Source organism: Eumetopias jubatus, unplaced genomic scaffold, assembly GCF_037043125.1.
Source record: "Eumetopias jubatus isolate StellerSeaLion01/CBP00866 unplaced genomic scaffold, mEumJub1_p1.0 scaffold_8, whole genome shotgun sequence".
NCBI classification, from domain to species: domain Eukaryota; kingdom Metazoa; phylum Chordata; class Mammalia; order Carnivora; family Otariidae; genus Eumetopias; species Eumetopias jubatus.
This window is the reverse complement of record NW_028274814.1, coordinates 106,550,429-106,577,590: the sequence shown is the minus strand read 5'-3', so window position 1 is coordinate 106,577,590 and position 27,162 is coordinate 106,550,429. Positions and strand designations below refer to the sequence as shown.

At 37.5% G+C, this 27,162-nt stretch overlaps 1 protein-coding gene across 1 annotated transcript in view; it reads right to left on the bottom strand.

The window, feature by feature from the left end:
• Positions 1 to 27,162, bottom strand: part of TMTC2 (transmembrane O-mannosyltransferase targeting cadherins 2) — a 390,535-nt gene that overhangs the window by 83,454 nt on the left and 279,919 nt on the right. Inside the window, exon 9 of the mRNA XM_028105476.2 lies at positions 1,750 to 1,831. Within this exon, the coding sequence (XP_027961277.2) occupies positions 1,750 to 1,831 (82 nt within the window). The remainder of the gene's footprint in view (positions 1 to 1,749; positions 1,832 to 27,162) is intronic.

The following is a 27,162-nucleotide window of genomic DNA, read 5'->3' as shown; positions in this document are numbered from 1 at the left end:
TAAATAAAACAATAGAAATGGGTAAAGACAGACAAGTCAGAATAATGAGACAAACTCTTAAAATGAACACAACGGTGCTTTTTCTCCCATCGCAATTCAAATGAAGCAACAATGAAATGTAAAGGAATCAACTGTGAAAAACCTAAAGCATATCATAAAATTATGGGAACAATATTAGAAGATGTATTAAGTAAAATTAGTTTGAGGTAAAGGAAATGTAGAAGGCAAACAGGGAAAAAAAATTCTACTTCAAAAGATGCAATAAGAAGAAGAGGTTCTTTAGCACTCAGGGAAAATAATCATGGACCTACTTTAATGCACAGTAGGGGTGCCCAAAATAGTATGCATGAGAAAATCTAATTTAAAATATTTCATATGAGAAACCCTGTAAAAATAAAATAAATTCTGCAGCAAACTTAAATTAGTTGACTGCCAACTTAACAGGCAATAACACTGCATTGTGAAACAAAATCCGGACTAGTTATGCAATAGCCAGTGTGAAATTATAGGCTGCGTTATGCTGGAAAGATAAAGCATTACGACCCGAGATTTATAAACATATATGCAAAATGTAAATAAACAAATGGACTTGTGGTTGGTAAAGTGTATCCTCCATTTTACTTTTTCCATTTTTTTCACACTCACAGCCTGTCACTGAATTTTGTTTTACCAGTTGTAAAATGGAAGAAAGACTTAACTTTAAGAAGGATATTAGTGGACTCTGAAAAACAAACTGAGGGTTCTAGAGGGGAGGGGGGTGGGGGGATGGGTTAGCCTGGTGATGGGTATTAAAGAGGGCACGTTCTGCATGGAGCACTGGGTGTTATGCACAAACAGTGAACCATGGAACACTACATCAAAAACTAATGATGTAATGTATGGTGATTAACATAACATATTAATAAAAAAAATTAAAATAAATAAAATAAAAAAGGATATTAGTTTTATTTCTTCAAGATTTAACCACCATCCATCTTTCAGTTTACTATGTGATAATAACACATCAAAGCCAAGAGTGGTCAAAACATCATTCCCCCCCCGGCCCCCAGAGGATCAGGAAAATTAAATGCTTTTTGGTTCCTTGAAAGCCATGCCAACTACAAATCTGATAGAAATAAGTACATCTTACCCAACACCAAACCAGCTATATACTTCACCTCACTTAACATATGACTCATTACTAATGATAGAGTAGAGTGTGACACAGAGTTGTTATGTAAGTTCATTCTGGACTGATTAAGGCCAAGGCTAACCTGAATGAGAAATACATCTTTTACACAATTTATGGTTTATCCTTGACCCCAATCTCAGGTATCTAGGGGCCTGGGGACATTTCTGTTTTCCAGAAAGCAAGATTCTGTAGTCAAAATGTAAACCTCCAAACCTTCAAAATTATATGGTCAATGAACAATATATTATCATTTACAAATACAAGAGAGCAAATATTCTGGTTCCATACCAGGCATCAGGCAAGGAGCAGGATGCTTTCCTGATGAGACCTTATTTACATCTCACATTGGACTTGAAAGAAACAACCGTGAAAATGGCTCTCCCCACTGAAGTCCTATGAAAATTACTAATGGAAACTATAATGCATAGCCCTCGATAACATGGCTGCTTTGAATGGGGCGAAAACTGCAACAATGAAGTCCATGCCCTCTCAAAATGCTCTTTGCCAGCAAATCCTAAATCTCATAGCAACATTAACAATAAATGTGGGGGACGTGGAAAAAACTATCAACCACTCACCATAATGCATGTAACAGTTTCCTTTGGTGGGATCCAGCTCAATAGCCTTCAAGAAGAACTTTTCAGCCTCACTCTTACGACCCTTGAAAAACAGAGAAAATGGATGATTCAGCAGTAGATCATGAAGGATTCTTTACCTCCTGGGCCCAAATGAAGTAAGTAGACTGATGTCTACTTAGCAATCATCACACACACAAAAAAGTGTTTTGTTTTTGTCTAAACAAGGATGACCAAGGAGAGTATGCTGAGAGACAAGACTGAAGTCAGAATCCTGGGAAACACCAAGATTAGAAGAAAAGACAGTGAGAGTGAGTTCATCAGAGAGATCGGAGAAGAGGCCAGGAAGGCAAGAGAAAAAAAAGGGAAAAAAGGGTTTCACGAAAACCAAAAGGATGAGATAGTTTTAAGGAATGGTGGAAAACACCATTTTCATTTTCTATTTTGTTTTCTCCCTTCCATTTGTTTCCTCTTCATTTCTTCTTCCTTGTCAAGAATTTGGAGCATTTTGGCTTTTAAGATGATTTTGTCCTAATGGCTCCCACTTTACATATGAAGACACTAGGTCACAGTCTGTTGAATACCAAACGCAACGACTGCTTATCTTTGCTGATGCCATTAGGGACTAAAATACTCCTAAACCAGGATTTAATCTAAAGTTACCGCTTCTTCCTAGCTACAGTTTTAATTTTAAGTAAACATTACCATCATCCCCAGAAGAAAATAAGCAAAAAGTAGGGGAAAAGGCTTGTAGGCAACCGACTTTTCATGAAAGAACATGAGTCCTGCCAGATCCTAAAACTATGTTCTTTACTGTGTTATAGCTTCTGAACTAAAATTGCCTACAGAGTAACACAAAGGGGTGGCTTGAGGTAGGAGAAGAGCCCCAAGAAGAACCTTCCTGGGGCAAGTCTGTCTTGCCCTACAAGGCTGGAAAGAAGAGCTATGTTGTCTGAGTGGCAGCGAGGCACTGGGTGGTGGACGTGTCCAGAAGTCATGGGCTAGAGTAAAGAGAACTCATCTTATCTCCTTGTTCCTTCTAATTTATACACTATCTATCATGGGAACTTCAAGCAATGTTTTTCTCTTTCTTCAGATGTATTTTTTAAACACTGTTACAGAGATAAATCTTGCAAAGGTAGAGGTAGGTGATTAACCTAATATTCTACATCCCACCATTCAACTTCGACTCATTTCTCCATCTACCCCTTCCCTATTGTTCATTCACTCATTTAAAAAATTCACTGTCGCTACATCCTTTATTCGCCATTACTCTCCCCAGTAGGACCCAGCCTACATATAGCTTCCACCGTCTGTAAGAGACAGCAGACAACAGACATCTTCATTTCTTCTTTCATTTTACTAATACTTCACCAGTCAGTAACTTCTCTTGAACTCACAAGTCTCACTAAATACCCAATAATTAAAATTTTAATTGCCTGCCATGCTTCTCATAACATTTTAACTCCAGAGGAAAAAAAAGGAAAGCACAGGCACAATGCTCCCCACACGTACCATACTTTCATGAAGTTAGTAAGACTTAGCAAGAATCTTACAAAGTTAGAATTAAAGTAATTAAATAACTGTAGTGAATCAGGCAGTATAATGTGTAAGTTCATATCATGGATTCTAGGCAGACAGAACAGCTTCCCCACTGGCACAGCCATGTGACCCTTAGAAAATTATATCATCTCGTAGCTGTAATGTTCTCTATGATAAAAATGAAGATTGGTGGAGCACGGGGAATTTCTAGGGCAGTGAAACTATTCTCTAGGATACAGTAATAGTGGATACGTGTCATAATATATTTGTCAAAACTCACAGACAACACTAATGCAGGTTGATAATAATAGGGAAACTGTGTAGGGTGGTAGGAGGGTAAGGGAGTATATGGGACATTTTAGCTCAATTTTTTAAAAATATTTTATTTATTTATTTGGCGGGGGGGGAAGCACAGTGGGGGAAAGGGCAGAGGGAGAGAGAGAGAGAGAGAGAATCCCAAGCAGACTCTGCGCCGCTCGAAGAGCCTGACCCCATGACCCTGAGATCATAATCCGAGCCAAAATCAAGAGTCAGATGCCCAACTGATTGAGCCACCCAGGCACCCCTCAATTCTTTTTTATAAACCTAAAACTGCTCTAAAGATAAAGTATATTAATTTTAAAAAGAAGATATCAAATCTGTTTCATAAAATTAGATTATCTGAGGCAGAAACATAAAAAGTAGTTGTAGTACCTAGATATATTGTAAGTTTTAATGAATGCTAACTATCACACACACACACACAGTATGCAATAGAATGCAGAATTTTGAATGTCAAAGAATACGTTTTGTTATATACACGGTCTCAGAAACATGTGGTCAGCCTTTAAATCATTAGAAAATGATGTACAAAGAACTTGCAGAGGATAAGATGCAAAATGAAAACTATCGTTGTAAAGAGTCTGTACAAATGTTATATATAAAGATACAAAGGGTCTGTGAACCTTCTTCCACTTAAGTTTTTCAGGGTAGAGAAGAAACTAGCTCATTTATCAATGTCACAGTAAATGGGGTTATAAAATGCTTGTGTGTAGTCCATTGGCAAAACAATAGTATGTAGCGTTAAAAACATGCACCAGATCTCAAAGGGCAGTGGTCTCTGGTTGCTCAGTGGACCAAGTTATTAAAGGCAATGAGTCCCAACATCTCCTAGATGCAAAATAAACACATCAAAGTCCAGAACATTCCTTCTAGGAAGGGAGTACCAAACCATCATGCAAAAACCTATCTTTCTGCTTTGATCACCATTTATTTAGTCAAGTGCCAAATGATGAGGAGGAAAATAAAATCCTCACAAGAGTATATAAAATCAAGAGTCAACCAAATGCATAAACCAACCACACACATATATTACTGGGTCTTAGGAAGAAATATGGTGACTGGGAGGTTAATACTATGCTAAATCCAATTTACCCTTTCAACTATTATTGTTTTGGAAAGATGGCAGTTAAAGTAGAGAAGAAAAAGTCATTTCTCAGCAGGTTTTTCTTGGTGCTTTTAGATTTTGTCAGCATTTTCTACAAGGAAGCATTATGGAGTAGCCACTGGTTGTACAAACTCCTCGCATCAAGCACCATTACTCATTCTGTATATTGGCTGATGTCTGAACATGTGTGGTGGTTCGGAAAACCAAGTAAAAGGGACTGTGGTCAGCTGTGACAAATATGGGAAATGTGAGTTGGGAGGCTCAGTTTCTACCACCATCTCTGTGACTTGTTTATGTGCTTGTTCCTTGGATTTTGTTGGTTAAAAATTATTTACTGAAGGCCTACTGTTCGCCTTGCACAGCTCTAAGGAACGGGGATGGAACTGTGAACGACACAGCATGCTTGGCCTCGAGTCCTAGTTGCAAGAGGCACATAACGAACACATAACCCAAAAAACGGGGGAATTAGTTACAGAGCACTGTGGGCAAACAATTTCTCCAATTCTCATTGAAAGAACTGGCCCAGAGACAACAAGCCTGTGTTTGAATCTTGCTGACTCTACTTATTTAACTGTGTGAGTGACTTCGAGTATCTTTAGGAACACATCTGAATCTCTTTTTCCTCGTTTGGGAAAGTAAATATAATTAATACCAATTTTGGAGGGCTGCTAAAAAAAATCACAAATCATATGGAAATAACTAGCTTCAGATCTGTCATATAAAACTCTTGACATTCTTTAATATTTTATCCTTCTATCTTTTCAAAAGAATCCTTCCCTCCATCTTCAATGCCACTATTTGGTTTCTAATTACCAAAATCTAAAAATCATTTTCCAAATTTCCTGTCATGATAGCAACTAAACATTTTTTTTAAAAAATTGTATTTGTCTGTCTGAGAGAGAGAGTGAGAGAACACAAGCAGGGGGAGCGGCAGGCAGAGGGAGAAGCAGGCTCCCTACTGAGCAAGGAGCCCGATGCGGGACTTGATCCCAGGACCCTGGGATCATGACCTGAGCCGAAGGCAGGTGCTTGATGGACTGAGCCACGCAGGTGTCCCTAGAAACTAAGTTTCACAATTTTTCTATAAAATGCTTCTCATTCTTAACACTTTCCCCTGCCTTAACTAAAAGCCCCTCTCATTTCACATCTAAAGGGTGACAGCTGATTTCAAATGTCCTGACTCAATAAACCTCATTTCATCAGATTAATATTCCTTAAATGAAACTGTTTTTAGGTTATACCCTTGCTCAGAAATATTCTAATAGCTCCTAGCTTCCACTCGTTCTATTCAATAATCAATTTAATTTTCAAAATCTTCCACAATCTAGCTCAAATCTTCCTGGATAAATTCCCCAACTGTATCAGGCCAATTTCCTCATCTGCCTTACCTGTAGCTCCTATGTCTTCCCTTAATTATTTCTTCCAGTCTGTAATGTTGCTCATTTTTTCACTTGTTCATATGCATTTTTTGCTTCAAGCCTTAACCGGAGCCTCAATTTTCTATAAAGTTTTCTGTGATGGCTCCAACTGCTAGTAATTTCCTTTTTCTCTTAATTGTGATGATACGATTACTTTTAAAAGAGTCCTTACTACCGTGCTAATTATACAACCTGAACTCTAAGATATTAGACCAAGTCCCTTCATATATAAAGTGCTTGGAGAGCGGATATTTAATTTGCTAAATTGCTCCCATAAGACTTTACCTGTCCTTCAACAACCATCCAAGTATTGTGTAAATATAACCAGCCAGAAAATAAATAGGCTATCACTATTGTCTTTACATAACTCAACAGCTTATAGTTACTTCTTAGTTATTTAGTTCACATGTTCATTCTCATATTGAGAATTAACCAGTTGGACCGTGAACAGCACAGTGGGATCTGGGAGCAGTGGCTGTGGGATCGGGGAGAGTGAGCAGGATGAGAAGAGAGAATGGACATTTCCCTGGACAAGGGCTGCACCTGTATCCAGGGATTAGGGATTTGAGATTATCAATATCCTTACATTATATTTGCATTAGTATATTACTTGTAACACTACACTGAGTATTAAAAACATAGATACCAGATAGTATTATTTAAACTCATGGAAAAATCATTCTTAGGACTAGGCCTTGTCAAGTCCTCCCTCTTCTGACTAGAAGCAACAAAACCTACACATGTTAGGTAAATAGTAAAGTTTATATAGCCTGTTCCATAGTGTGGGAGTCACTTTTGGCTTATTTTGTTTTCTAATTAAACTGGATGCTACCACCACTGTTCAGAAACCGGTGCCCACCCAGGTGGGTGTAACAAGGCAAGCAGCACCTCTTCTGATGGCTGATTAACACTTTTCCCAACTACAAAATATACAGACGGAGAGGGAAAGAGAGAATCTTAAGCAGGCTCCATGCCCAGCGCAGAGCCCAACGTGAGGCTTGATCCCACAACCCTGAGATCACGAACTGAGCCAAAATCAAGAATTAAGACACTTGGTCGCTTGAGCCACCCAGGAGCCCCTATACATATATATTTTTATACAAAAATACATACACTCCCCCCAAACATTCCTAACTCCCACTTAAAGCACTCAGGAATACTAAGTATACGAGAGAATTACACTGGGGGTGCCTGGGTGGCTCATTTGCTTAAGTGTCTGCCTTGGGCTCATGTTGTGACCCCTGCATCAGGCTCCCTGCTCAGCGGGGAGTCTGCTTCTCCCTCTGCCCCTCACGCCACTCTGCTCTCTCTCTCCTTCACTCTCGCTTTCTCAAATGAATAAATACAATCTTTTAAAAAGGGAGAGAGAATGACACTATTAGGCTTTAGCTTGAATTGTTATAGTTGAAAAAGTAAACCATACCACAGATTTTGTACATACTTTTTAGTAATAAATTAGTCATTATATCAACCACCCCCCATAAAGTGTGTCTTGATCCCATAGCTCAGAACTGCTGTTTTACTGAATGACACCAGAAAACATCAAGATTTGGCATGATTGCATTGCATTATATATATATTTTTTAAATTTATATTTATATATGAATGTAATTAGTTTATTAGTCTTGTCCTATGAACTAAATTGCTCCCATAAGACTTTACCTGTCCTTCAACAGTCATTCAAGTATTGTGTAAATATAACCAGTCAAAAAATAAATAGGCTATCACTATTGTCTTTATATAACTTAATAGCTTATAGTTACTTCTTCGTTATTTAGTTCACATGTTCACACGCTTTCAGTAAAGTACAGAGCTGTGAACAAAGTAGTTAATTTCTCCACTTCACATCTGGAAACTTAACGTGAACTATTGTCTATAAAACCATAAAAACAGTTCCTCAGAACAAGTCTAAGTTGTAACCAAGTATTTATATTGTAACCAGGGACTACCTGGGTCTTCAGTGTTGGTTGGCCTGCCAATGAGAATAACACAAAGAACAAACGAGACAATTTCCCTTCGGTGTCCCTGCTCCTTATTTAGAGGCTGCTGTTAAGTTTAGTACAGAAGCCTCCTGCAGTTGTGTATCTAGAGGCCACTTCTGTACATTTTAGTGTTTACTCTTGGAGGATGTTTGACAATTATGGATGGTGGTCATTTTCCACAACCAATGAAATTCACATCTTCATTTCACATGCAAGTGTCTATCTATATGGACAACATATAAGAAAGGGAAGCAGCCATACAACAGGTCCAAAACCTTAAGTATAGTTTGGTAAATGTGTTGTTTAAACATGGATTGTGGTTTAATGAGTGCAAAGGAAGGAAAAGCAACTGAAAAGACACTCTTGAAAAATTAATTTGTGAAGACCACCACTTACAAATGGAAAGGGCATTATTTGATAGTCTATTTTAACATCATCTTGTTTATGTATGAAGTGCCTTTAGGAAATAAAGGTATTTCCTTCTCAAAAGACAAAAAAACAAATCATTTTAGAAAAGCCTAACAATTCAAGTAATTTTTACAAACCAAGATGATTTATATCAAACCATTTAATTTTCATACCCCTCAAGTCATTATATATTATCATCCAGAGCTAACTTTAATTAGAGGCAAAGTAGAAGGATAAGGCCAGTAGTAACTTTCGTGGCAAAATATTTCATCTTCATACCACTAAAATACTTGCCCATGAAAATATCAGATACCTAAAATCTGACCACGACATTTTTTTTTTTTAGGGATGGAATAATATTTCTTCTAGAAAGCTTTAAAATATGATCGAATAAGATACAAAAATGAATGTGGCTGAATAGCTTACTGATACTAGTTTATGTTCTCCCTCCCTAAATTGTCCTCCCAGTCCCCCTTTCTATAAATTCCAGGCCTTTTGTGACCTCTTTTTCTAAGCATCCTAAAGCAGAAACTGCCTGAATAATACTTGGAATATTTTGTATAAGGCTTAAACTCATTGGAAAATTATGTCAAATAACACTGAGGTAAGCTAGCCATGACAGGGAGTGCCTCACAATGTTCAGGGGCAGCATTTGGAGTGGGTGTTAAGAACACCACAGGCAGAGATGCTCTGTGGTTTGCCTAAGCAAGGCTGGATCCCAGAACTCCCAACCTGAGCAAAGCTTCCCTGAAACCCAATGCCAGGTCCTCCTGCAGAGTCATCAGACTTCAAGGTAAAGGCATCGGTTCAGGCCAACTTGACCAGGGCAGCCTGTTTCCCAGTGTTTTTGAACACCGCTGTGCCTCTCAGATTTAGGAGAACCTTTGGAAGAAGAGCAGACCACAGAACTGGCTGAAATTAAAGGGCTGACCATGGGGGATAAAAGACTGCAACAGAGTGAATTTCCTTCCAGAAAGATAAAGAAGTGGATTGCCCACAAAAAGCTGAGTTTCTGGCCTGAAAGTGAGAGGCACAAATAAGCAGTTTGCAAACACCAAAAAATAATGGCTAAAATCCCTATAAAAACATGTTAAACTTACTCAATATTCAATTTACCTAAAATGCAAATTAACACACTGAAATGTTATTATTCATCTATCCATGAAATTCCACCAAAATAAAAGAACTCAATATTGCCGAGGGTTCATAAAAACAGGCACTCATACAACAAATAGCAAAAGTATAGTAAAAATGTGGTAATATCTTCCTGAGGAGCAATACAATATGTATCAAAAGCCTTTAAATCATAGATCTACTTTGGCCAAACAATTCTCATTCTAGGCATTGGTTCTAAGGAAATATCTGGAAATACCAAGAAGTGGCTATTCATTTTCATTGTAGTACTGTTTATACAAACTCAATGTCCATCATCATGGACTTGGTTAAGCAGATATCATTTCATTGAAATGCTATGTAGCTATTAAAATAATTTTGTAAAAAATTTTGTAATTCCCAGAGAGAATCACAGGAAATGAGCATGAGAGACAGGAAGGACCAGACTGCGTAGGACGTAGGACACACTGTACGGAATTTGGAACTCATTTTTCTTTTTCGGTAGTGAAAATCACAGCTTTGATACTGAATACCACATGCTGCCTTGATTTCTATCATTGCCTTGGTGTTAACTAGCAAAGGGTCGTACCAACTGTGAGGACTTCAAAAAATATGGAACAGCTCATGAGTGTGTAATCCTTGCATCGAGGCCATTTAATCCTTTCTGCATCAGTTCAATTTCAGTACACGTGATGCTGAAACAAGCACTGGAATTTCTTTTGACTAAGAAGAACACCATGGATGATTCTACATAAAGGTATAATATAATCAAACTTAGATTTTTACTAAAACACTTCACATTTTGGGTGGAAAAGTGTTGCAGGCACAGAAGAGCAAACAGGGAGACCACTTAGAAGGTTACCCCGTGACAAAGACTAAGGTGAAAGCAGTGGAAGTGATAAGACGTGGTTAGATTTGGAATCGCTGGAAAATAGATGGCTGATGGATTAGGTATACGGGTAGAACAGGAAAATAGGAATCTAAGATAACTCGGCATCTGTGACTTGTGGCACCTAGGTGAAGGCAGGGTCACTTACTCAAATGGGAATGAGTAAGTGTTGGTAGGAAGGTAAATACACAGTGGGGTAATCAAGTTCTACTTGATTGAGATGTTAGGGCAAGAGAGTCTGGAGAACTAATTTAGGTAAGACCGGCCAGATAGGAGGACACAGACCAAGCACTGGCAAGGAGAGAGAACACCAGATACCTGGTACACTGCATGAGAAGAAAGTAAAAGGAGAAAATTTACAAGAATGCCAAGAAGGGAGGAAAAAAAAAAAAAAACCAGAAAAAGAAAAAAAGGAAAAAAACAAAACAAAAAGAACTTTTAGATTTTAATTTTTTCAATAAAAGAGAAAATATGTATCTTACAATAAGATATATTCTTATATATCTTATTATAACAAAAGAGAAAATATAATAAGAGAAAATATATATCTTACAATACCTTGCTTTTCACAAATATTTAAAATAAGAATTTTAAAATTCTAAATTATACATTGCTTTCTACACTGCTTTGATGTTATGAGTAAAAAAGTTAGATTTTAGGGTATAAATACAAACAGCTAATTTCTAAAATATTACATAACTGAAGGTGTTCAGCTTACTCAGGTTTCCTGTTATATTACAAGTGTTCATTTCCTTTCTGCATCTGTTCATTTGTATATTTTCCCTTCAAGCTTAAAGAGGTCATCCACACATACTGTAATAACATTTCAGTGGGAGATAATTAATTTGATAGGATACAACCACATTGTAAGCTCCACCTGGGCAAACTGCTTCGGTTGTTACACTGCATTGTTATACTAAGCTCAATGTCAATTAAAATCAACATATTACCATAATTATTCTCCATCTGTAATATTGATAGTTCATAAGAACAAAATTCAGATATTTTATTAAAATGTCTGATGAAGTTGTGGTGAAGTAAAAATTTTGTTGGAATCAAATACATAACTACATTACAGATAAATATATCTGAACATTTTACTTTAAAAATTATGCCAGTCATTTTTGGGGGCACCTGGGTGGTGCAGTCAGTTAAGCATCTGACTCTTGGTTTCTGCTCAGGTCATGATCTCAAGGTCGTGAGATGGAGCCCTGCATTGGGGTGGGGGGGTCCACGCTCAGTGGGGAGTCTGCTTGGAATTCACTCTCTCTTTGCCCCTCCCCCATCTCAAATAAATAAATCTTAAAAAAATAAAATTATGCCAATCATTTTAAAATATTAAAATTGGCTACTTTTAGACACTAAGAATAATGCACGTAATTTATCTTTAAATCACAAACGAAACAGAAAAATATCTGTTTTTAATTAAAATAATGAACTTTTAGCAATTCCTTAAATTTATTCATTGGTTTTCTTAATTCAACAAATATTTATCGGGTACCTATGATGTGCCTATCACTGTGTTATGCACTAGGATGAAAATGGTGAATAAAAAAAAAAGTAACCTCTGCCCTTGTGAAGCTTCCAAAACAAGAGTCATCATGGGCATGACAAAAATCAGGGCTATGGAATTTCACTTAGAACAGCTGATCTAACCTAGCTGAGTACTTGGAAAAGTTTTTCAAGGGAATCGCTGCTTGCTCTAAAAATCTGAAAGGTGTGTATGATTGACTAGTTAAAGGGGAGAAAAAGTATTCTAAGTTGAGACACAGCAAAGGTAAAATCTCTGGGGCAGGAACACAAACCCACTCTACAGAGCCTAGAATGAGAGAGACAGAGAAAGGGCAGGCCATACGAAAAGCACAGAAAAGTGGAGCACACCTGGCTTATGGGTTCCAGGAAGCAAGTTGCCATTATCTGTTCACTCTGCGGGCAGCATGGCTAATGGGTTGGAATGGGATCAGAAGGCATGGGGGCAGATTAGTCCAGGCTTTTAAAAAACAGTGATGGCGTTGCTAATGGAGATAAAGAATACTGGACTGACAGGAGGGATATTTAGAAACTACAGATAAAATTACCTGATGGATAGGAAAGGGGGAGGGAATGATGAGGGAGATGGAGGCAACAAAGATGACCTCTAGGATCCTGACTGTGAAATCAAAGAAAAAAAAGAAAAAGCATGTAAATAATGGAGGAGGGAGACTAGGATAAGGAAGTAAGATCAGTTTTTGAAAACTGTCAAGATTGAGGTACCTTTGGAACATATGAGATGTCAAGAATGCAGTTTTTTAACAAGGCCGAACCAAAAGGCTGGAGGTAGAGTAAAACAGTCTTTCAGGAAAACAGAAATAGTCAATTATGTCAAATGCTAAAAATCATCCACCGGATTTGATGACACAGAGATTATCAGTAACCTCAGTAAGGTATGTTTTTATGGAATATTAAGTCTTGAAGCCAGAAGGAGGTGGGGGAAAGTTTGAGGGGTGGGGGGTGAGGACATGGATCCTACAATTGCAGACAGCTCTCTCGATATGTCTCGCTGTGAAGGGGAGGGGAAGGGACAAAGGTCAGCGGAAGGGAATGAGACACACTGGGCATTCTAAAAAAGAAAACAGAGGGGCGCCTGGGTGGCTCAGTCGTTAAGTGTCTGCCTTCGGCTCAGGTCGTGATCCCAGGGTCCTGGGATCGAGCCCCTCATCGGGCTCCCTGCTGCATGGGAGCCCTGCTTCTCCCTCTCCCGCTCCCCTGCTTGTGTTCCTGCTCTCGCTAACTCTCTCTGTCTGTCAAATGAATAAATAAAAGCTTTTAAATAAATAAATAAATAAATAAGAACACAGAAATCAAAACATTAAGTCATAATTAGGCATAAAAATTAATGCCTCTTTTTCCCTCCTTAGTTTAATTGAAAATCAGCAGGGAAAATAACCCCCAATCAATTTTTGGATGCCTTGGAAAACTTTCGGATCGTGGCCATGGCCAAATTAAACCTGCCCAGAATTCTTTAACCTGAGTCTTTTCCTCCTGGGTGCTCTAACAATGACTTGATTCCTACTTTTGTTGTGACACTTAACATAAATACTCTAATTATCATTTGTTATCCTCTTTTCTAATTGCGAACCACTTCGGGAGAATTGTGCCATCAACACTTAGCCAAGGGCCAGATGCATAGTAGGTGGTCATAAATGCATAAAAAAATGTTAAATGTCTTGGAAAAGCAAACGCTAAAAATACATTTCTTAAATGCATATTCTCATTGGGATCGTTGCTTCAGTGATAAAAGGGCGCAGCCTCCAGTGGGTGAATCTGATTAAATCGTGAGGTCGGAGTGATACCCAAAACGTCACCCCTACTGTCATTATTGTCAACACCTCCATTATACTGGGGAAAAAAAGAAATCACAATTTTTATCAGCATTCTGTGGTCCATAAGATGGCACCAAAAGTTCATAAAAATTGGTTTCCAACAGGAAACCTGACTAGGATGGATAAAGTGGTCGATGTGAGTTGATCTCCATTTAGGGAATTAGGGCAACTGGAAAGCCCCTGAATCTCAGCTCATCCCAAAAAGTCCAACCATTCAGCTAGCTGTTTGTGCAGTGAGTGCTTCTTGTTTGTGTCAGGACCAACTTCATGAGCCTTGGCCGGATCACTCCATCCCAAACTCTTTAGCAAATAGCACGGGAAGCAATCTGCTCTGCTGCTTGCCCCCCCAACCCCCCTCAGGCAGCCTTGGCTCACACAGCTGAGTTGACACACTTGCTGCAGAAGCCTCAATTCCATGGGGATGGTTAGGAAAGCTGCCTTGTGAGAGTGGAAGAGCAGGAGCCTTAACCACAGCTGTTCCGCAGCTGGGTCACAAAGGAGAGCAAGAAATCCCTCGACGCCATAAAAGGTAGCAGATGATGGGAAGGCAATCCCAGTGCCTCCATTTGTCACTGGCAGGGTGCCACTGGCTCTCAAATCCAAATGCTCTCAAGAGGATAAAGCCAGATGTAAATAATTTCCTAATTTCATACTTTTTTTGTAGAAAACTTCAGCAGTAGAAGATAAAGAGAGTTATTTGATTTATTTAGGTGCAAAGTTCTTTGATGATTTAACCAGGGTACTGAACAAAACACTGGATTCAGTAACAGAAACCTGAATTCTAGTCTGGTTCTGATGATACCAAAAAGGTGACACCAAGGAAAGCCTAATTTGAATAGGTTTCATTTTCCTCAGTTGCCGGACAAAGGACCTAGGTTAGCAAAACTCTACTGGTTACAATTCCCTGTTTAAAAAGTAGAATTCAATTCAGGGACGTAATCGTTGGTTAAAAGTTCAGATCAAAGAAAAGTCAAATTCTTAATTCATGTCATCATCTTTTGCTTCCACTGCTTTTCCGTGTACGAGAGGGAAGAGGTATTGGCCCTTTTCCCCCAGACCAGTCAGCTAACACTGGGATCGGGTATAGCAGCTGAGACTAAAAATCAACTGTAGCTTATTCCATGTACTAATGAATGAAAATAAATGGAGTTGGGATAAACGATCCATTTATCTTCTTCTGAAAGTATTTTCAAGGTAAAGATGCCTGTCAAAGGTAGAATATTCTAGAAAGGTTCTTCCACCAACCAGGCCACATGTATATTGGAAGTGTATACTATGCCTGTCAGTAATTCTGGTTTGCCTGAAATGTATACCCACTGTTCCAGAGTAAAAATAACAGCACCCCCCTTCCTGGTTTGGACACAGATTCTATAGTAAACCTGATTCTTTCTTAACCTCTCACAAGTGTTCACCTAAATTAGAAGAGTCAAACCATGGCCTTCCTAACACTGCAATGTCCCACCAGATGGAACCTCTAGGCTCCATTAGCAGCAGCAGTGAGCTCTCACTGTGGCCTCGGCCTTCCATTCCTCAACATACTCCTAACAAACGAGGCATTAACAAAGATACCCTTTCACAGCACAAGACCATGGGATATTTGTCAGGCATAATTAAGTTTCCATTCATCTCTGCTTCCCAAAACACATTTTTCAAGTAGTCTGTTGTCTCAGCACACCACAATTCTACTTTTATAAGTTATAGAAAAAAGAACAGAAACATGACAGCGTGGCTTGCGATGTGCCAGGCACCGTGCCAAGCGCTTCACGTGTATTGTCATACTCCCTCTGAGATAGTGTCATTATCTGTTTTATAAAATAAGAAACTGAGGCACAGAGAGGTTAAGTACATTGCCCCAGGTACAAAAGCTACATCTGGCAGAGCTGGGGTGCTGGGGTTCAAACAGAGACAGTCGGGCTGCAAATTTTGAGTCATTACATTATAATCGTGGTCTGGAAGTTTACTACCAGGAATCATGATGCTACGGGGTCCACCCATCCATCCCTTCTTCATCGTGTATTTCCAGAGTACCTACCATAGGCCCAGCACCAGGTCAGGCACAGAATAGGGGAAGATAAAATGAGATCACTCCTGCTCTTAGAAATTGAATAATATCATGGTGACTCTGGAAGTAGGCCCTCACCAATTGCAAGATAATACTTAAAAAGGCTCTTGTTAGACATATGCTTAGTACATAAGGAGAAAACAGAAACCAAGACATCTATTCTGCCTGCATGAGTCAGGGGAGGTCTCAAAAAGGAGGTGGCATACTTCAGCTGGCTCACAGATGGAGGAGAAGTTGGCCATAAATCAAGACAACTGACTATCTGCTCAGTCCAAGTGCTGGTGGCTTAAAAGTTCTCCTTATAAGATACAAGTTAAGAAAACTGTTTCGAAAGTCAGTCTAATGGAGAATATTTTCCCTTGCTTTCCCACCATTCAAAGGACCTGCAGCTTACAAAGGCTCATCTGATACCAACTCAAAACACATCTCTTTGATAAAATAAGGTTATTTAACAACAAAACTTAGCAAATCCCTACTTTCTGTCAGGCTAGTGACTCTTGAGCCACCTTCTGTGAATAATAATTTTCTGTGACTCACAAAAAAGGTCTGATGCAAGCAGCATTGTTTAATAAACAACACTCATTCACTTTAACCTCCAGAGCATGAAGGAGCCAGAGGTGGTACATACAAGATTACAGGGATCTTTAGAGTAGGTGGAAGGGGGAGCACACCCCCGCACATAGCAAACGGCACATGACCAGCAGAATGGTTTGTATGTATAAATGCGCATGACAAGCGTGTCCCCGGACTGGCTCATTCCCAAGTCCTAGCAGCACAGTGTGCTAGCTGACACATACACACATGGGTTCTGGCATGATTGTAAAATAAAATTCTCTTTCTTAAAGCAAGAGAATAATGTGTAAAATCAAAGGAAAATACGGGCCACTAATAGGAAAACGTGAGTACAGAGGTGACATGAAGATGGAGAATAGAATGTCTGAACTTCTTTGCCTCTAGACAGACAATTTAACAGTAGTTCAGCTCAAGGCTAAATTAGCACTGTCAACATCTCAGAGGCTCTTGACTTTGGTAAGAAAAATGTGTGGTGAAGGCTGCACAGAACTCATTAAGCATCAGCCTCCTGAACTGTCTTCATCACATTGGGAAGTTTGACATCTGAGTTGGCAGGTGTATCTGTGAGATCCAGGAGGGACTGATCGGACACACCCAATCCTAAGAGCGCTTTTAGCAAAGCAATGCAAAGGTATATAGAAGGGCAGTGTAGTCAACTTGACACCATTCCTTGTAAAACTGCTATACATACAGAGGAGGCTTTGCAAGAAACATACCAACCTACTTACATGCTCGAAATGGAATGTGTGTACACTTTGGGGGTACGTGGTGCCATGCCAAGAAAACACAAACATCATACTTTGAAGACTTGGGGAAAGATATAAGCTATTAAATTACTAAATCATTTAAAGGAGTTTTTATTTTAAGATAAGCATAGATGTGTTATAGTGGACACCTGGCTGGCTCAGTCAGTAGAGCATGTGACTCTTGATCTTAAGGTCATAGAGTTCAAGCCCCACATTGGGCATGGAGCCTACTTAAAACAGAAAAAAAGAGAGAGAGAGAGGGAGAGAAGCACTGGCATAGAAAGAGGGATACAGGCTAGGAAATCACATAGATCTGAGTGTGATCACCTCAAGAGTAATCCCTAAATAGCTGGGCTACTTGAGCAAATTGTTTAATGTGTCCAGAAATTTGGTACTTTGCAGGGGTAAGAATGATACTTTCTGATAAAGTTTGTAACTGAGACAGATCATGTGATCAACACATGTTAGCTATTATGATGTCTGTATAATAGGAACAGCAGTAGCTACTGTTCAATATCTTAAAAGGATTAAGTGAACTAAAAAATATTTTTAAAAGCACAGCACAGCACAGCAACACATCGTAAGCACTCAAAGAAAAACTCAGTTCTGTTCTTAACTAGAATTTTTATACCTAAATCCATTTGTTCAAAGGTAAGTCATGGAAGTAGAGAATTTCTTTTTCAAGTATTTTACATATAGCATTCTTATAACACACCCACATGAAGAACTCTGTGACTCAAAATACTCAGTTATCAACCAAATTATCTCTTGTTCTGAAATGTCTTAGAATATTGTAGGCAAAATCTAACTTTGAGTTTGGAGAATTTGAAGAAAAGACAAAACAGACAGAACACCAAAACTCAAAACTGAAGTTACAGTAAAAATAACTTAGGACCATTTTTGATAAAACTGGGAAACCCATATAAATACTAGTGACAGTTTAAGAATACATTTCCCCCCATCCAGAAATATGTATTTTCCAAAAGGTCCATTTTCTCTCTGAAATTCTGACATGATTTGGCAAGGCCAGGTTGAAGTAGTTAGCATGGTTCAAGCTGCTACCAATCTTATAATAATAAGAAAGTAGGAGAACTATAGTTGACTCTTAATATTTCAATATTCAGATGCCTGGTATTTCACGGAAGGAAATTTTAGTTAATCAAAATATAATCCTTTCCAAACCTGTCATGTTTCATTTAGTTTTCAAAGTAAATGGCTATAGATACCCATGTTAATATTTCTTTGTTTCTAAAAACAAGCAATGAAATAAGAAACACTAGAGAGGCAATGGATAGGGAAGTAGAAGGAAGTACAGAAAACACCCAGAGAAGACATTACCTTCAGCAGAGAGCTTTCGTACTGAAGGAGAAGCAAGAAACAGGGTAGAAAAGGGAGTTTTGCATGTTATGAGATTAATTAGATTAATGATCAAATGAAATTAGAAAAGCATGAAGAGTCTAAGCTATGTGCCTACACAAGGCTCACTTGCAATAAATTATATTATCTTTAAGAAAGATTTTATACAACAGGATGTATCTTTTTTCTTTTAGGGATAGTGACTGTTTTAGATGTTGATGGCTTACAAGAATACTACTAAATCCATTCATTTGGCAGATATATGGAGATGTTCATTATCATTTTAAAAAAGTCCTCAGAGTTTTAAATGAAGATTTCTTAACTGTCTTTTAGTAAGTAGTTATTTTAATAGTTGTTTCAAATTGAGTGGTACTGTGTTAATTGAAAGTTAATACTTTCTAAAGATCATAAACGAACTCAAGCAAAACTGTAGCAAAACCATGGAAAAGAAAAGCTTGCTTCTTCCATAATCACAATCAGTGTAAGTTCAATTTAATCACTTCCAGCAGAGAATTTTTCATATTGTTTGCGATCCTATTGAACTTACATGTCAAGATAATTCTTTAAGAAAAATGTATAAATATTATGATAATTTCTATAAAAGATATTATTATTCCTGGCTGCCGTACATCATACTTAAAAAAAGAGAGAGAACAGAGGATTATCTGTATTCTATTACACCTGTCAGAAGAACACACATTCATTATCATCACTACCACTGTTCATGAAATTCTACAAATTCCCTCTGAAATGAGTGATTTATATTATGCACTCTTCTGAGATTACATTCCAAGGCTATTGGAAAAAATTTATAGCCAAAAGATCACATCTCACTATGTTAACGGAAAAAAAAAGGAATACAGTCAATTGCGCATTTTTTCATTCCTATCTTTCAATAATGATAAGGATTTCTATATTCATAGAATAACATATCATTTTTACTGAGACCAAAAGAAGAAAAATTATTTTACACCCCAAAATGTTGTTATCCAACTATATGACCCTTTAAATTCACTCTTCAATCTCTTTTTAACACTGAGGATCTTTGACATTTTTTTTCAGTTTCAAGTTTTTATTTAAATTTCAGTTAGTTAACATACAGTGTAATAGTAGTTTCAGGAATAGAATTTAGTGATTCATCATTTACGTACAATACCCTGTGCTCATCACAACAAGTGTACTCCTTAATACCCATTACCCCCTTAACCCATCCCCCTGCCCACTTCCCCTCCAGCAATGCTCAGTTTGTTCTCTATAGTTAAAAGTCTGTTTTACAGCTTGCCTCTCTTCTTTCCCCCATGTTCATCTGTTTTGTCTCTTAAATTCCACATATGAGTGAAATCATATGGTATTTGTCTTTCTCTGACTTATTTCATTTATCATATATCCTCTATCTCCAGCCACATTGTTGTAAATGGCAAGACTTCATTCTTTTGATGAGAAATATTCCATTTTACACACACACACACACACACACACACACACACACACACACCCCACATCTTCTTTATCCATTCATCAGCTGATGGACATTTGGGCTCTTTTCCATAGTTTGGCTATCGTTGATAATGCTGCTATAAACATCAGGGTGCATGTGTCCCTTCAAATCAGTATGTTTGTATCCTCTGGATAAATACCTAATAGTGCAATTGCTGAAATGTAGGGTAGTTCTATATTTAACTTTTTGAGGAGCTCCAAACTGTTTTCCAGAATGGCTGCACCAGTTTGCATTCCCACCAACAGAGTAAGAGGGTTCCCCTTTCTCGGCATCTTCACCAACATTCTTTGCAATTTTTAACCAGCAGAATGAAACAAAAATGTAAATTCTATTTTTTACTACTTTAACCTACTTCAAACATCATTTTTTCCTTTCTGTCTAATTACTTATATAAAACATACTGTTGCCACTTATCCTTTTAAATTTTCCTTCTTCCTTCTTTCATTCTTTTCTCCCACCGTGCAACACTAAAATAACTTATTTGTTCAACAAATAGTTATTGCTGTACAGAATCCTCCCTTGGCATCTTAAAAAATGAGAATGACTGAACTGACATCCTAAACTAGCTCTCATTCTAGTGGGGAAGACAGACAAGAAAACAGCTAACAATAATAGAAGGTGATGGACCTGCTTTCATGGGAGCACAGATAATAGAAGAATTGAGTCAGTAGGGAAGGGTAGTAATGTCTCAGTGCTATGCCCTGACAGAAAACTTTTATGTGAACTGGCCAATATCTGTTTCGGAGTCATTTCATTTACATTCATTCAATAAATATTTATTGAATAAGTATGTGCTAAGCACCAAGTCAATAACAGTAATGAGACTGGGTCCCTACTCTCACTGCCTAAAAAAACAAATGATAGTAATGCATCAGTATTCAGTAGATACTCATGTACTCGTGCAGTAACTCTGGAAGAAAAGTGCTAAGGCCATCTGGAAGAATCAGTAACTATTTTATGAAAGGTAGTATTAAAGATAAGACTGGATGGGTGGTTAGGACTCTGCCAACTGGAGAGAGGAAAAAGATATCCCAGGCCATGGCCGCAGCATATTTGGAAAAGACAAAGAATGAACAGATGTAACATACTTAGGGAACTATCAGAAGTTTAATGTTGTAGGGGTAATTGCTGATGAGGCTGAAGAAAAAAAGACTGCAGCCAAATAATAAACAAAGTTCTATGTCACACAAAAACATACAGATTTTACTGAATAAGAATCATGCTATTGTTCTTTCTGCTAACGGTTAACATTTGTTGAGTCCTTATAATATGCATACCAGGCAGTGTTATAAATGCTTTTTTTTATTTTTTAAAGATTTTATTTATTTGAGAGAGAGAATGAGAGATAGAGAGCACGAGAGGGAAGAGGGTCGGAGGGAGAAGAAGACTCCCCGCTGAGCAGGGAGCCCGAAGCGGGACTCGATCCCGGGACTCCAGGATCATGACCTGAGCCGAAGGCAGTCGCTTAACCAACTGAGCCACCCAGGCGCCCTATAAATGCTTTTATAAACACGTATAGACGCATTTAACTCCTGACCAACCTCTCAACAAGGAAATCTTTTTGCCTTCATTATACATACAAGTTGAATGACATAATGAGCAGTTAAATAACTTGACCAAGATCGCAGAGCTAATAACTGGTTGAACAATCTAGGTGATCTAGAGCTAGTGTTCATTTAAGTGCATCGTCCCCTTTAATGTGACAGAGTGCTAATGGAGAAGGGAAACAAGCTGCATCTTCAAATATATTTTTCTAAATATCTGTTTCTATAATGTTGAAATATTAAGAACATATCTACTGAGCATTTGCTATATACAATATACTACAGGAAAACAAAAATATATACCACATTCCATAACTGCCTGTGATTCCCAATATATCCACACATAGATATAAATACAGACACAGACTGAGATAAAGAAACAGAAACAGAAATAGAATCATAGCTGAGATGGGCTTATCAGACAGAAACCCCTGGGAGCTAAAAATTGGCAGGCAAAGTGTAATTTTAAGTCACTTTGACGACTTGCTGGAGGCTGAGTGTGAACTAACTCATGAGTAAGAGATTCCCAAAGGCCACAGCCCTTGATGGGCTCCCAACCGTTCATGGCCTTTACTTCCAGGAACCTGAACAACTTCTCATAGTAAAGAACCAAGAAAAGATCATCTCCTGTGAGGTCAGGGGAAGGAGAGTGATCCTTATGAATTACCCCCAGAGCCTTCTCAGTAACAAAAGCCTTCCTCTCCAGAGTGAGAGATTTTACCAGAGCCTTTTCACAGAGTTGTAGAGGAACGGCATTCTTACTTCATCTTCCTCTCTTCTTTTTGTCTCATGGAAGGTGGTGAGAGGGGAGTAGCTATATAAGCAGAAAAACTTGTGAGGGTCACAGGACAGAGACACTGGCCCAATGAAAGACTGAAATTTCACTGAATGATTATAGAACATTTCTCCCTCCATCACACTGTACCACCATAGCAACAGGACTCTAGTACGATAATCCTTGAGTATGCTTAATGCTTAAAGGCTTCAAGGCACAGAGTCTCTCTGAGAAATAGTACTAAAGATAGCCTAACACCAAGAGAGAAGATAAAAGCAAAGACACTAGAAAAATTTAAAGCCTCCAGCTCCAATAGCTAAAACAAACACTGAACTATGCTGAACTACTAGTCAGAGTAACATAAGTCCTCACATTAGAAGCCTATTAATTTGAATTCCTATTACCAATTCAACATGTCTGGTATTCAACAAAAAAAATGACAAGACATGCCAAAAAGAAAGAAAAACATAGTCCAAAAAGACAAAGAAAGCGTCAGAACCAGACTCAGATGTTAGAATATGAAACAGATGGAATTGTCAGAAAGGGAACTTAAAATAACTATGATTAATATGTTAACGACTCTAATGGAAAAAGTAGACAACGTGCAAGAACAGATACATAATGTAAACAGAGAGAAAGGAATTCTAAGAAAGAATTAAAAGGAGATGCTAGAAATCATAACCGAAATGAAGAATGCATTTGATGGGATCATCAGAAGACTCAGTATGGCCAAGGAAAGAATCAATGAGCTTGAAGATAGGTCGGTATAAACCTCCCAAACTGAAATGCATCATTATACAAAAATGAATGAAAAGTACAAAACACACAAGAACTGTGGGAAAATCTCAAAATATGTTAACACATGAGTAACTGGAATATCAGAAGGGGAAGACAGAGAACAGAACTGGAGAAATATTTAAAGTAATAATGATGGAAACTTTCCAAAATTAATAACAGACACCAAACTACAGATTCAGAAAACTCAGGGAACACCAAGCAAGATTAATTCCAAAAATAATAAGCCCAGGTATATTATATCCAAACTGTAAAAAACCAAAGGCAAGAGAAAAACTTGAAGGAAGTCAGAGGTAAAAATACACACACATGCAAACAAACACCTTACACATGGAGGAACAAAGTTCAGAATTACATTGGCCTTCTCATCAGAAACCATTAAGAAGAAAGTGAAACATTCAAAATGTTGAGAGAGGAAAAAAAAAAAAAAAAGATCCACAACACAAACCTGGAATTTTATATCTCATAAAACCATCCTTAGAAAGTAAAGTAGATGGGGTGCCTGGGTGGTTCAGTGATTAAGCGTCTGCCTTCAGTTCAGGTCATGATCCCAGGGTCCTGGGATCGAGCCCCACATTGGGCTCCCCGCTCGGCGGGGAGACTGCTTCTCGCTCTCCCACTCCCCCTGCTTTTGGTCCCTCTCTTGCTGTGTGTCTCTCTCTGTCAAATAAATAAATAAAATCTTAAAAAAAAAGAAAGTAAAGTAGAAATACTTTCTAGACAAATAAAAACTGAGGAAATTCACATGCTCATCTAAATTGATATAGGAAAAGCATTTCACAAAATTCAATACCCTTTCATGATAAAAACACTCAAAAACCTAGTAACAGAAAAAATTTACATCAACATAATAAAGGTCATATATGAAAAACTCATAGCTAACATCATACTCAACAGTAAAAAACCAAAAGCTTTTCCTTTAAAATTAGGAACAAGACAAGGATGCCCACTCTCACCATTTTTATTCAACATAGTACTGGAAGTTCTTGCCAGAACAATTAGGCAAGAAAAATAAATAAAAAGAATCCAAAATGGAAAGAAAAAAATAAAATATCTCTGTTAGCAGACTACATGATCTTATATGCAGAAAACACTAAAGATTCCAACAAAAAACTGTGAGAACTAATAAATTCCAGGAAGTTGTAGGATACAAGATTAACATGCAGAGATCAGTTGTCTTTTTATATGCTAATTATAAGTAACCTAAAAATAAAATTAAGGAAAACATACCATTTACAATAGCATCAAAAAGAGTACTTAGGAATAAACCTCACCTAGGAGGGAAAAGACTTGGACACTAAAAACTACAAAATATGGCTGAAATAAATTTAAAAAGACAGAAATAAAAGGAAAGCCATGTTGTGTCCATGGCTTAGTAGACTTAATATTGTTAATATTGTTAAAATGTCCATACTACCCAACACAATCTACGGACTCAATGCAATCCTGATCAAAACCCAAATGGCATTTTTTCCAAAACAAACAAACAAACAAAAAACAAACAAACAAAAAAACTTCCTAAAATTTATATGGAATCTCAAAGAACCCCAAATAGCCAAAACAATCTTGAGAAAGAACAAAAGCTAGAGGTCTCAGACTTTCTGATTTTAAAACATTAAAAACCATAATAAAAACAGTGTGGCATGGGCATAAAGATAGACAAGACAGACCTTTAGACAGTGGAACAAAAATAAAGAGCCCAGAAATAAACCCTTATGTATATGGCCAAAGCCATGCAATTGAAGAAAGGATAGTCTCTTCAACAAATGGTGCTGCAGCAACTGGATATCCACGTGCAAAACAAAGTTAGATCCTTACCTTACACGATATACAAAAATTAACTCAATATGGGTTAAAACCTAAACATAAGATCTGAAAACATAAAATTTCTAGAATAAAACAAGAGAAAAGATTTATGACAGTGGATTTGGCAATAATTTCTTGGATATGACACCAAAAGAACAGGGAGCAAAAGTAAAAATAGACAAATGGGACCACATCAAGCTTAAAAAAAAAGTTCTGTGCAGCAAAAGAAAAAATATAACAAAATGAGAAGGCACCCTATGAAAATGGAAAAAATACCTGCAAACCATACATTTGATAAGGGGATAATATCAAGAATATAGAAATAACTCCTATAAGTCATCAACACCACAAACAAAAAGCAAATAATCTGATTAAAAACAGGCAAAGGACTTTAATAGACATTGCTCCAAGGAACAAATATCCAACAAGCATATGAAAAGATGTTCAACATCACTAATCATTACAGAGATGCAAATCATAACCACAGTAAGAGGTCACTTCACACCTGTTAAGTTGGCCACTATCAAAACAAAACAAAACAAAAACAAAAACACCACAAACACACACACACAAAACAGAAAACAACAAGTGTTAATGAGGATATGGAGAAACTGGAAGCCTTGTACACTGTTGGTGGGAATGTAAAATGGTACAGCTGCTACAGAAAACAGTTATAGAGGTTCCTCAAAAAATGAGAAATAGAATTACCACATGATCCAGCAATCTCTCTCTTGAGTATATATCCAAAACAACCGAAAACAGGATCTTGAAGTGCTATGTGCAGCATACCCATGTTCATTGTAGCATTACTCACAACAGCCAAGAAGTGGAATCAACCTAAGTGACTACTGACAGATGAACAGATAAGGAAAACATGGTCTATACATACAATGAAATATTATCCAGCCTTAAAAAGAAGGAAATCCTGTCATAGTCTACAAAATGGATGAACTTTGGAGACAATTATGCTAAGTGAAATCATCCAGTCACAGAAGACAAATGTTGCATGGTTCTCCATGTATGAGATATCTAAAGTGGTCAAACTCGGAAACAGAGGATAGAATGATGTTTGCCAGAGGCTGCAGGGAGGAGGGGAGCTATATTGTTCAGTGGGTACAGAATTTCACTTTTGTAAGATGGAAAATTTTTAGGATCTGCATGTGCATATGGTTAACACTACTGTACTATATGCTTAGAAATGGTTATGATGGTAATTTTCTTATATTTTTTTAACCACACACACATAAAAAAGCAAGGTAGAAGAAAAAGAAGCCTCTGACAATAAGAAAAATAGTTACAAACATGGCTAATATTAATTCAAATATGTCAATAGTCACTCCAAATGTGAATAGTCTATAAATATTCCAATTAAAAGCAGAGACTGTCAGAGTGAATAATAATAATAATAATAATAATAAAAAGAGACCAACTATATGTTTACAAAACACCCACTTTCAATATAAAGACTGATAAGTAAAGCAAAGGGATAAAGATAAACGATGCTAACACTAATCAAATAAAGTTGGAGTATTACTTTCAGACAAAGACCTCAGAGAAAGGAAAATTATTACACATAAAGGGGAGGCTAATGAGAGGGTCAGGGGGTACCAGGATGGAATACAGAATGTGACAAAAGAATCATGATATAAGACAAACACATGAAACAAACTCACTGAATGTAGTGAGGGGCCAAGGAGCTAATCTATGTTAAGCTGGAAAAGGAGTGAAGTGTGTAAAACAGAAGGCAAAAGAAATTACACACAAGAACAGTCTTTTAGATGGTAAAGCTCTTTCCCATGGCAGTACAGGTGAGCAATTCTAAAACAACTATACATGAATAGTAGAATCTGAACAGATAAGAAAATGTATGGTGGATGGTGGAAGCCAGATTTCTCTCTAATGGAAGTGACAGATGAAGAAGAAAAGGAAACTAGAAAGATTTATACGGTAATGGATTAGAACGAAAGGCATCAGTATGAACTTGTGTTTAGTTTAAAACAGATACAGTTACATATAGTATATTATAGGTATGTGTATATACATTGGTTAGTATATAGCCATACATTTCCATCACCTGAGAAGAGCCCAGAAGCAACACCCCAGTAGCAATAAGTACACCTA